Here is a 12,794-nt window from a genome sequence, read left to right on the forward strand (position 1 = left end):
TTTTTTTTTTATGTCTGGCATTCGGGAGAATGCACAATGTCGTTCTAATCTGTAATGTGTGTAAATCTGTAATTTTGGGTAAAGACACCACCTCCGGAAGGGTCAGTGCCAGGTGCATCTGCTCTTCCTACATTACATAGGGCTGCAGAATCCATGAGAACCTACACGTCTTCTAGTGCATCAGTCATATGTCAATTTAAAAAATCATCTTTCTGGGAGTCCAAATATGATACATTGGAGAATAACTTCATAGGTAGCTGCACTGTAACCTCTCCTTCTGCCCACACTTGCCACAACCTCGTGAGATTCTGCCCCATCAGGTTGTTCCAGAGTTAATGGCTGCAAACGACTGTTGTCAGTGTCCTGACTATTAGGCCGAATGCACGTGAGCGGTCCGTGGTATCCCGGCCTGGATTCCTGCTGAGTGCGGGAGAGCACGGTGTCATTGGTTGCTATGACGCCGTGCGCTTCGTGCCGCCTCTGCACTACAGTAATACACAATACGTGTTCCACGGCCGTGTGCATTCGGCCTTAGAGTATTTTAGATTAAAGGGGTATTCCAGCTTTTATGAACTTCTTAATATGTTGCTGTTCCTAAACGGAGAAATCCACTCACCTGCTCGGTTCCAGCACAGATGCTCCCAGTTCCAGGCCTACACATGTGCAAGGGGTCACGCACGTTGCTGTGGCCGACCGCTGTCCTCAGCAGTGAAATGCTGCTTGCGGACACATCACTGCAACGGCTCACGTGACCCCAGCCGGATGTGTACAGTCCTGGGACTGTGAGCATCTGAACTGGAACCAAGCAGGGAAAAAGTAAGTGGCCACTTGTAAAAGGTCTGTAAATTGGAATACCCCTTCAAGTAAATTTCTGTTGGTTACCTTGTAATTCTAGGTTCCTTATGTAGTGTTTTATTGCATATACTGGTAATTAAGGCTAATTTCACACTTCACTTTTTGCCTCTGCGATGGGTGTATATGCTGGGAAATCCTCCCAACTTACACATCTGATATTACCCATAGGCTCTCTAGCCAGACTTATCCCAAAAGAAATCCATGCGTGAGAGTATGTCCGATTCATAAGTCCTATGTCCTAGGCTAAGATAAGTGCCATATATGTAGACATTGAAGAGCCTCATCCTCTCGGGCTGCCCTTCTGTCAGCACTGTTGTGTGTGCCCCCCTGCCCCCTCCATGTTGAGGTCATACGTCTGTGAGTACTCTGCGTTCACCTCTGCACTTCCCGCCTATATCATCTCAAGATTGTTGCCAGCTATTCATTTGACTATAAAACATCTTCAATGAATGCATTCGACTTTTTTTTCCACTTGTGCTTTTTTTTTTTTTCTTGTGGCTGCCAAACAAACAGGAGATGGATATGCTAAAGAATACCTGTTACCATAGTAAGTATCATCTCATTCTTTCAATCCTATTCCCTTTCTCCTTTACTTCTTCCTCAGATCCTTGTGTGCTTTGCTTCATTCTATCGCATCTCTGTTTTTAATTTTTTAATTAACTACCTGCAAAGAAACCAAGGATTTAGATGTGAATAAGGGCAAACTCCTTATCTAGTCAACAGTGTTAGAGGTTAGCCAGTTAACCTTTTGGCCTCATTCAGACAAATAAGTTTAGAGTTTAGAATCGGACTGAGCACTGACTTGTGGGTCAGTACACACAAGCGATTTTCTCCAGGCACCACTGGCCCCGTGCAGAAAATCGCAGCATCCGGCTCCGATTTTTTTTTTTTCCCGCCAGACTCATTCACTCAAGTGAATGGGTTTGTGCAAAAATGTGGCCGCCATCCATATGTGGTCTGTTTTTAAAGACCGGGCTTTTTCTATTGATGACCTTTCCTCAGGGTAGGTCATCAATATCAGATCAGCGGGGGTCCCTCGCCGATCAGCTGTTTGAGGAGATGGCTCGTGCCTTCTCTCTTCCTGCTTGCCGCTGTATGTCTGTGGGACAGCATCAGCGGACAGGAAGAGAGAAGGGAGACGGCACGTGCGAACCGTCTCCCCATACAGCTGATTGGCAGGTATCGGACCCCCGCCGCTCTGATATTGATAACCTATCCTGAGGATAGGTCGTTAATGGTAAAAGCCTGGACAACCCATTTTATACTCATCTGTGTCTCCCAGCCAGAACATGGACGAGTTTAACTTTGCTCATCTGAATCCAGCCTTAGAGAAGAGTTCTCGACAGGGGGAGTAGTTTGTGTGCGGCAGTGACGGGTATATCGACCCATAGGGAATTATTGGGGGCATGCAGCACCGCCCTCGCCTAAGTAGAGGGCCGCGCGGCGACGTGCACCACAGTCCCTTTTGGTGTGACCTGCCGTCGTTTTGTAGGCCGTGACACTGCTTTTACAGCAACCGTTCCATCCCACCCAGTATAGTAACAACTGCACTCATGGTCATGCAAATTTATATTGACGACCACAACAGAACAGGAAAGCTGACATGCCAAATCACTGGCCTCAGCGATGTCGATCCCAGGATGTAATCGGAGACCCGCGGGGGACCACTGCAGCATTAGAAGGATTAGGTAGAGAGAAGAACCTGCTTTATTGACCATGTAGTGACTGGAATTACTTCGAGGACCAAATTCTTTTGTTAGTGGGTATGTGTTATTTGTTCAGCCTCCAAGGCACATGATGTGCCAGTCTCGACGATGGAATGTTCTTGGTTTCGGCCGCTCTTAAAGGGAATGTGTCATCAGAAAATTACCTATTGTTTAAATTATGTTTTTATGCTGAACAGATTTATTATTTTTTGACTTTTCGAGGTGTTTGTCATTGTAATTCTTCCTGTGGTGATGGATGAGATGGCTACTGAAAAGTTACCTGTGCAGAACAGGAAATCGTGATCTGTTAGGCCCAGTGCCCAGTGTGAAAACTGCTGGATTATGGGAAAAAAAATGTGTTTAACATAAAAACATGACTTAATCAATAGGACATTTTCTGATAACACATTCCATTTAAAAGAACCATTGGGTGAACGCCATAGGCTAGCAGGATCCTACATCTGCTCTCATACCATAATGTAATGTCAGATCTGGCGATTCCGGTATTGAGTTCCTATGCCAGAGAAGAGTACTGGAATTTTAAAGCAGTAACCTAGCCTTAGGACTATACATACAGTAATTGACCAGTTCGGGTGCTCTCACTTCTACAGCTATGTCAGGCCACTGTTATTCATTAGCTTGAAGGGAACTTCCTGGCCCAAAATTGGCCTCCAAACCACCTGGAGCATTTTTAACAGTTGGCTCATGTTGTCCCTGATGGTGTTCTTATGTCTCCCGAGAGCAGTGAGAATCCTCTTTATTCACCGCTCCTGAAGTCCAGCAGGCTGGCACCATATTGGCTAAAGTCATGGTTGCCGTGACCAAATCCTGCCCCTTTTTTATTGGTTTCCTAGCACCGGCCACGTCTTCCCCTGGGCTCTTCTTGCCTGTGCTATGAAACAAGACAACTTTTTAAACTGCCATGGGACAAAGTATGGTCCTCTCCTCTTGAGTGTGATGGGGCCAGGACATCAGCGACAGCAAGTTTACTAACATTTACTCCTGGAAACAGGCATAAGGCTACTTTCACACTAGCGTTAATGTTTTCCAGTATTGACATCCGTCATCGGGTCTCGATAAAAGAAAACAAACTCTTCTGTTTTGTCCCCATTCATTGTCAATGGGGACAAAGTGTAACTGAACAGAACGGAATGCACCAAAATGCATTCCGTTCCGTTCTCATACCGGAGAGCAAACCGCAGCATGCTTGCATCCAGAGAGTGAAAACCTTTCCTGTCCAGGTGCGCTGTCAGTTGGATAGGTCTACATGGAGACAGCTGCTGTCCAGAAGATGTCCTACAACTCTTTGTATTCTTTTGTACTGTAGCTAGAAAGTCTACATGGAGCCCTAGCCTTCATGTTCCAATTCAGTGACAGCAAACAGAGCTTAAAATTGTACGGAGTGCATATTAAGTAATCTGTCAGTTTTATTATACAATAAGTATGGGTTATTTATGGCCCTCCAGTATGATCCATCTTCGTTGGACAGCACTTTGTAATACGGGGGGGCTCTTATTGGAGCCAGATGAGTGATCTTGCTGCGTTTCAGTGGAGTCAGCACTTCTGCAGTCTTGCGCTGATCCCATTTCTATACACTAGGCTCCTACAGACTCCAGTAATTACTAGTAACCCTTTCCAGCAGCCCACTCAAGTGGAAGAGTGCTTTAACGAGGTTCACTGTATAGGCAGAGCTGGAATATGCTTTCAATGTGCCTAAAAACGTGACGTACCTCTCCACAAACCATATAGCCATGCCATTTCGCAGATGCTGTGTTTAGTCTACCTTCAGTTGTGCCCAGCCAGTTGTTTTAGGGCTCATGCACACGAGCGTATGCCGCTGTGCCCGTATTGCGGGTCCACAAAATACGGGCCCCAGACATTTTTGCACCGCATCACTGATGCGGACCCATTCACTTGAATAGGTCTGCAATCCAGAAGGTGTGGTGCGTAACGGAGGCATGGAACCCGCTTCTGTGGGGTTTATGTCCGTCCCGCCATGCACTACTTTTTTGCGGTGCAGATCGTAGAACCCATACGGTCGCTGCCCCTGCATTTGCGGTCTGCAGCACGGGCCCGACCATCAAGCGTTCATGTGCATGAGCCCTTATGTTGGGAGCCAGACACAACTGATATGTGTGCTGCGTGTCGGTGCACAGATCCAGAGTCTGGACATTGATGGCGCCAGACAGAAAAACTGAGCATGCAGTGTTTTTTCCTATCTGGCGCTATTTGACTTCCAGCATCACAGCTGATGCACCAGATGTATATACACAATCTCAGAAAACTAAGCGGTCAGTTCTGTCTCGGTTCCCCTCAGGCGCTTTCTGTTTCATAGTAGTTACTAGAAGCACTGTTGAGGAGGCATCAGTTCCTGAGTGCGTTAGATCATGGTACACCGAGAACCCAATGTGAGCGCTCGTTTGATCAGTCTACTTGTGAGTGGCCAACCATTCCGCTGTCTCAGTACGCCCCAGCATCTCCTATGATTTCTAATGCTCCCCATATTTTCCCTAAGTTTTTAGTCCCATCATGTGTCCAATTATTAGTCATTCCTAACAAGTCTCTAATATCAAATTAGTAATCCGAAGACCCGTCTAAATGATTCTCTTTCTGTATTCTTTCTGTATTTGACAACATTTAACTGGCTTTTAACACACACACACCGGGTGGGAGTTGTCGGCTTCTTCCTTTTTTATAGTGAATGTATTACACACTTCCTGACAAATTTAGATAAAACGGCTTCCTTTTTCCTCTCTTGTGCGCGGTTTATAAGAAGAACATGTAGTTTCCTCCTGATGATGACCCTGGTAATGAGTCATGATTGACGAGGTCATTAAATGTGCACAAGTGTGTAATAGCATTCCAGAGCTTCTCGCCTATCCTATACTGAATCTAGAAAGCGGCGGCCATTACTGATCTGTATACGTTTTTTTGCTCCTTCTCCAGAATCTCAGCACGAACAGACCTACAGAGATGACAGTGACGCCGCCACCTTTAAGCAGACTCTCCCCGACCTTACTCCAGACGAGCCATCCGAATCCCTCTGCTTCCCAGCGCCTGCAAAACCAAATGAAGAAGAAAAGGCTCCCGCGGAGGAACCCCCGCAGATCGACACAGAGACCGCCGCCTCTCCTGAAAAACCTAAAGAACCCGAACCTCAGAACATTGAGCCTCCGCCTGCAGCGGAGGACGCAGCGCAGGCAGACGCTGCCCAGCCAGCTGATACAGCGCAGGCAGAGGCAGGCAGCGACGAGTCTCCAGGAAAATCCCCCTCCAAAAAGAAGAAGAAATTCCGCACTCCTTCCTTCCTGAAGAAGAACAAAAAGAAGAGCGAGTCCTAAAGAGCTGCGGGGACACTGTCATGTTTCTGAGAGTCAGTTCAGTAACCACTAGAATGTACCCATCGTATAGTTTTTCTTTTCTTTACATAAAGGAATGCCCACTGAACCTGCTAGTTGTAGCTTGACTGTGAAAAGGTTAACCCAGGCAAATGTCTCCTTCCACGTAAGGTGCTAACCTGTATGTTCAGCAGCTGGTCACTCCAAGCTGTTCACTAGATGTTCCTCCACCAGACGTCAGTCCTTTTAACTTTTCAGGTTTTTTGTTGTTGTTTTTTTTACTTTTTTATTTTATTTTAGCTTGTATATTACTTACTGCACTCCAACCACCCCTGAAGATGGCTTCCCCTAGCATGTCTCTTGTAAATATCAGGCTTCTGCTTTCACTACCAAGGGGGGGAATGACCTAAACCCGCAGCACAGCTTTCCCTTAAAGCAACATGATCCTTTTTATCTGGCAGCGCCTGCATTCATCCCATCCCTGTGCACCGAGCTGCTTCCAGTGTTACCAATAACCCTTTCCTAGCCAGCCCGCTCACATTTCAGTGCATTCAGAGACGACTCTGTTCTCGCTCACTAATTATAGCTGATAACGGCTATTTGCAAGCGTCATTGTGTTCTTTTTATATCACTAGGAACTGCTGCTGCCTTAAAGACATGGAATGAATTGCCTAGACCACTTTTCTTTCGCCCCCGTCCATCTGTCTGCAGCTTTTATTTTATTTTTCATTCCCTGTTCTAATGGATGAATATGAATTTATTTTATTTTTTTAGTTGAAGGTGTATTCACTGCATACACATAGGAGTCCCTGACATATGTCGTTACGATCAAACATGGCGGGCTTTCATCCTAAATTCTGCTTTGAAATAGGAGTACCACGGTATATTGGTGGACAGGTTGCATCCCTGAGCATAGTAGCTGTTCACACTGACTGTAGGTAGCTGCCCTTTCCTATTTGGGGCTCGGTAGTCACTTCTGTAACTATAGGCCAATTCTTGCTCCATATAGCAAACCATATACATACATACATTCCTGTTGGAAGTATAGCAGCTACCATAGGAAGATGGCTGCGTGGCATTGTCTTAATAACCAAAATGTGAATGCACCTTCGGTCTGCCATTTCTACACGATCCATATCGATGCTGAGCGTTAAACCATTGCATTTACTAATGACCAGTTTTATTTAAAGGGGTTGCGAAAGAATGGGAGGGGGGGGTTCGGCCGGCCCTGTAAAGGAAGCATTACTTACCGGTTTCCCTGCCTCTTCTCCTGCGATGGACTCCCTGGTTGGACATTGCCTCAGTCAATCTCTGGCTGCGGCGGTGACTGGCTCCCCTTACATCATGACCAACTGTCACGTGACACAAGGGGAAACGGCCAGTGATTGGCTGAGGTGATGTCAAACCATACGTTGACATCGAGGGTCGCCCAGTGGAGCATCACCGGCCTGGAGGAGGTGCATGGAAGCGGGGAACTAATCTTTACTTTACAGGTCCAGCTAAATGGGGGGGAAGGTTTGCCAAAAACCCTCCGTTCTCGCACAACCCCTTTAAGGCTTGTTCCTGTCACCTACACTTTCACTAAAGGCAGCCATATTGTGGGCCAGACCGCTCTTCCTGAGACTATACCTATCAGCCGGTGATCTGCCAGCATGTTGGGAGTTCCGTTTCCCAAAGTCTGGGTTGTAGACCACTTTGCTAGTGCCATCACTGAGCCCCTTTTCCTGGCACGTTCCTAGCACTCTGATAGGCTGCAGGAATTAACCCCCCACAGACTGGATAGCTTAGGCTCTATGTAGGCCACAGGTACACGTTTTGGTATAATCTTTGTTTCAGAGTTGATGGATGGATGTCCTTGTATCTTTTTTTTTTTTTATATATATATTGCTTTCGATAACCTGGAATGTTCATTTTACAAAGGTGAGATTTCCTTGTTTCTTACATGAAGGATCCCACAGCGCGGCTGAGGCCTGCTTGCATGTTTGCAAGCCTTGAGTCTTCCATGATTGCATTCATCTCTGTTTTATTGGAAATCTGATGTCTCCTGATTATCATCTCTTTTTTTAGCCTTGAAAAACTGTGAATTAAACAAAGTGCAGGGATTGTACGGCACTAGTTATCGAGCAATGTACCATGCCCCCGATATTTAGTGGGTGCTGTATTTATAGATTAACTGTTACACTCAGTTATTATGTAGCTTTTTTTTATTATAATATTTAGGATGAAAAGAGTATTAAAGAGGATTTGTCCCCTCTGTTTTAGTAACTACTTGCATCCTCCTTTTATGGGGCATCTGTTAGCAGTTTTGTGCTTCTGACACTGGCTGACCTGTTACATGTGCACTTGGCAGCTGAAGGCGTCTGTGTTGGTCCCATGTTCATATGTGTCCCTCAGTGCTGAGAAAAATGAAGTTTTAATATATGCAAATGAGCCTCTAGGAGCAACGAGGGCGTTACCATTACACCTAGAGGCTCAGCTCTCTGCATCTGCTGCGCCCTCTGCAGGGCCAGGTGTGATGACTTTTTCACTGCCTGGTCCTGTCATTCAAAGAGAGGGTGCAGCAGTTGCTGAGAGAGTAACGACAACGCCCCCTTTGCTCCTAATATAATAAAACCTAATTTTTCTCAGCAATGCGGGCACATATGAACATGGGACCAACACCGATGTCTTCAGCTGCCAAGAGCACATGTAGCAGGTCAGCCAGTGTCATAGGTACACATTGACTGACAGATGCACTTTAACAATTCTGAAGCATTTATTCTTAAGACTGTGTTCTGCCGTTCCTTTATTATTCCTGCTAGAAGTTTTGAATTGCTAGCAGTTTGCAAATGAAGAATCAGATGGGTGTTACCCTGCACACTGCATATCATGTGGCACGGTTGGAACAATCTGGCAAAAAGTAGTCTCTGCTGCACCTAAATCCACTCCAGCCACTCACAGCAGTGCAGGAAGCCAGGATGCGGGGAGTGGAGTTTGAGAGCTGCATGCCTTGGGTCAGATTGTGCCATCTATGTCAGAGGGGTACAGTGCACCCCGGTGCCAGTGCCACCAAACAGCTCCTCCTATCTCAGCTTCTTGATTGAGATGAGACGAGAGTAGGATATTGGGGTAATAGGCTGTCACTCCTGTTTGGTCAGGTTTTAGGCTTTGAACACAATACTCTAAACACGTTAACTGGATCCTTTGAGGTAAATGTTGTATTACTCTCCAAATAAAAACCTATGTGAAGAATATTGCACTTTGATGAAACAAATATTACTAGATAAATACACAAGACATCACTAACCATCAGTTTCTCTGAGCACGATTGCCCACTATGGATAACTCATTGACCACATGACTAATAATCCTTAGGACCCTCTGAAGTTCATTCTCATTTAAATATTCTGGTTTGACAAATAACTTTTAAATACATTTTTATTTTTTATTCCAATGATTTGAATTCCAGGTCTTTGTATCACCGTTTAGAATGGTAATGTGTTAAAACTTTTCAAGGGTCATGTATTATTTTTCTTCTTCTTTCCTTGTATTGTTTATTTTACTCACAAATAAATTTGTTTAAACTCCTGATTTGCAGTCTAATGTGAAGCTTATTGCTGGTGATCAACTTTACCTCCAGTGGGACTGATCTTGTGCTCCATGCACCCCTCTCCTAAGGCCCTTTTATACAGGGGCCGATGATTAGCTGAGAAAGCGCCCATTCTAGACCATTGCCCCGTCGAGCCGACAATCACTCCTGCAATCTAGTTTCTAATTGGTTTCAATGAAGGCGAAGAGAGAAGTGGTTTATAACTGCTCCTGTCTTCTCTTTTTCCACTAGAAATGGCGCTTGTGTGACCTCTCAGGGAACATTATGTAACAGAAATATATACACCCATAAGTTAAAAAAAAATGTATAATACACACACTAATAAAAGTGAACAAAATCATGCACACCGTCACCATAGCCTCCTCATTTATGTCAAACGATATACCTATTACAGTCCTGATCAAAAGTTTAAGACCACTTAAAAAATGGCAAAAAATAATATTTAGCATGGATGGATCTTAACAAGGTTCCAAGTAGAGCTTCAACATGCAACAATGCTCAAAAAATGTTTTGTCTCACTCCCACTACTTCTTGTTGCACGTTGAAGCTCTACTTGGAACCTTGTTAAGATCCAACAATGTAAAATATGATTTATTTTTTTTGCCATTTTTCAAGTGGTCTTAAACTTTTGATCAGGACTGTATATATCGAAATGGCCAGCAACAGAGAAGGGCAACTGTTGTTTTTTTATTTATTTATTTTGCAGTAAGTTTGCAAATCTAAAGAATAAAGGGGTATCGTGAAAAAAAACAAAACTTTTTGGACAGTCTACCTTAGAAAAAAGTGAAAAAAAAAAATAAAAATCTTTTTGGTAGCCCAAAAATTAAAGTTAGGTCTGATTTAACTACCACATTGCACAGAAAAAAAGGCTGATCATAAGATAAATAGCGGCAATCATCTTCTCTAGGTACTGACATGCCTATCATTTCAGAGCTCCAAACTGGGCAATTACTTTAAGTTATTGATCAGAAATTTACACCCCACAATGTTATAGCCGATTGTTAGGAGGGAAGCGTTCCTTCCCGACAGCTGCTCCTTCAGTAAAGGAGGCTGATCTCCTTCACTGTATGAGGACGAGGGATCATACAGAATTAGCGTTTCTGGGCGGCAGATCGCCGCTTACACTGCACCATCTGCTGCCCAGGAAAGACTATTAATGTGCCTGTACGAATGAACGGATCACCTGATAAAATGAGCGTTTTGCTTGTTCGGTGGCGGATTACCAGGAACGAACATTCGAAGGAACAATTGCTCCTGAAAACTGGGCAATATAAATCCACCTTACATATTTCATGGGATAACCCCTTTAACTTCTCCCATCCACTACATCACTCATTAATTGCTGAGAGAACCCACCTTTCCTTGGGTGCATGTGCACACCACAAGCTCACAACTACAACATGTACAAATATACAGTGAGGAAAAGAAGTATTTGATACAAAGGTAATTTTGCAAGTTTTCCCACCTACAAAGAATGGAGAGTTCTGTGAGACAGAATTTAAAAAAAATCCAGAAAATCACATTGCATGATTTTTAAATAATTAATTTGCATTTTATTGCATAAAATAAGTATTTGATACAATAGAAAAACAGAACTTAATATTTGCAACTACAGAGGTCAGACGTTTCCTGTAGTTCTTGACCAGGTTTCCACACACTGCTGCAGGGGTTTTGGCCCACTTCTCCATACAGATCTTCTCCAGATCTTTCAGGTTTTGGGGCTGTCACTGGGCTAAATTGAGTTTCAGCTCCCTTCAAAGATTTTCGATTTGGGTTCAGGTCTGGAGATTGGCTAGGCCACACCAGGACCTTGTAATGCTTCTTACAGAGCCACTCCTTGTTTGCCCTGGCTGTTTGTTTCAGGTCATTGTCATGCTGGAAGACCCAGCCATGACCCATCTTCAATGCTCTTACTGAGGGAAGGAGGTTGTTGGCCAAAATCTCTATACATGGCCCCATCTATCCTACTTTCAATGCGGTGCAGTCGTCCTGTCCCCTTTGCAGAAAAGCACCCCCCAAAGTATGTTTTCACCCCCCCATGCTTTACGGTTGGCACGGTGTTCTTGGGGTTGTACTCATCCTTTTTCCTCCAAACATGGCGACTGGAGTTGATACCAAAAAGTTCTATTTTGGCCTCATCTGACCACATGACCTTCCCGCATGCCTCCTGTGGATCATCCAGATGGTCATTGGCGAACTTTAAACGGGCCTGGACATGTGCCAGTGGGAGCAGGGGGACCTTGCATGCCCTGCAGGATTTTAATACATGGCGGCGTAGTGTTACTAGCAGTAATCTTTGAGACTGTGTTCCCAGCTCTCTTCAGGTCATTGACCAGGTCCTCCCATGTAGTTCTGGGCTGATTCCTGACGTTTCTCAGAATCCTCCTTACCCCACGAGGCGAGATCTGGCATGGAGCCCCAGACTGAGGAAGATTGACAGTCATCGTGTGTTTCTTCCATTTTCTAATAATTGCGCCAACAGTTGTTGCCATCTCACCAAACTGCTTGCCTGTTGGCCTGTAGCCCATCCAAGCCTTGTGCAGGTCTACAATTTTGTCCCTGGTGTCCTTAGACAGCTCTTTGGTCTTGGCCATGGTGGAGAGGTTGGAGTGTGATTGAGTGTGTGGACAGGTGTCTTTTATACAGGTAACGCGTTCAAACAGGTGCAATTAATACAGGTAATGAGTGCAGAGTAGAAGGGCTTCTTAACCCCTTCCCGCCGCAATCTATATATATATATATATATATATATATATATATATATATATATATATATATACACACACACACGTAATAGCTGCACATACCCCGTGCAGCTACCACGTGTATAGACGTCATGGCAGCTCTTTAATCCAAGCGCTGCAAAACACTTGGATTAAAGCTTCTGCCCTGCTGCTGTCACAGACAGCAAACAGTGCAGTGATGCTGGCAAGGGACCAATCAGAGTGGTTCCTTGCCAGCAATCGATCAGATTGGTTAGTCTGTGCAGACTAACCAATCGGATCGAGGCAGTGAAAAAATGCCAGATTCAGGCTCTGATCTGCACTCTGCAGATCAGAGCCTGAAATCACAGTGTTTTCGTGCCCCCCCCCCCCCATCTGTGCCCCCTCGATCTGCGCCCCACCTTGTGTCCACCTGCACCTGTCCACAGTGCCCTGATGTCCAACCCTCCTCGAGTCCGCCCCATACATTCCTCCTGCTGCCCCACCTCCCTCAATGCTGGCCGTGACAACCCCCCCCCCCCCCCCCACTTCCAGCGCTGCCCCCCGCTAAGTTCGGTTTCCCTGCTGTGTTTGATGGCGGCGG

The 12,794-nt window shown here is 45.2% G+C and overlaps 1 protein-coding gene across 8 annotated transcripts in view; it reads left to right on the plus strand.

Moving 5' to 3' along the window:
• ADD1 (adducin 1) overlaps positions 1–7,329 on the plus strand; it is a 116,768-nt gene extending 109,439 nt beyond the window's left edge. For 5 of the 8 annotated variants that reach the window (XM_044295600.1, XM_044295607.1, XM_044295613.1 and 2 more), the window contains one exon: positions 5,508–7,329. In XM_044295600.1, the coding sequence (XP_044151535.1) occupies positions 5,508–5,902 (395 nt within the window). In that variant the 3' untranslated portion in view covers positions 5,903–7,329. Of the gene's footprint in view, positions 1–1,368; positions 1,404–5,507 lie in introns of those variants that run through there. The other 3 variants (XM_044295631.1, XM_044295646.1, XM_044295656.1) reach the window with 2 other exon arrangements.
• Positions 7,330–12,794: the final 5,465 nt, after the last annotated feature.

The sequence above is a fragment of the Bufo gargarizans genome, chromosome 1 (genome assembly GCF_014858855.1).
Source record: "Bufo gargarizans isolate SCDJY-AF-19 chromosome 1, ASM1485885v1, whole genome shotgun sequence".
Lineage (NCBI taxonomy): Eukaryota > Metazoa > Chordata > Amphibia > Anura > Bufonidae > Bufo > Bufo gargarizans.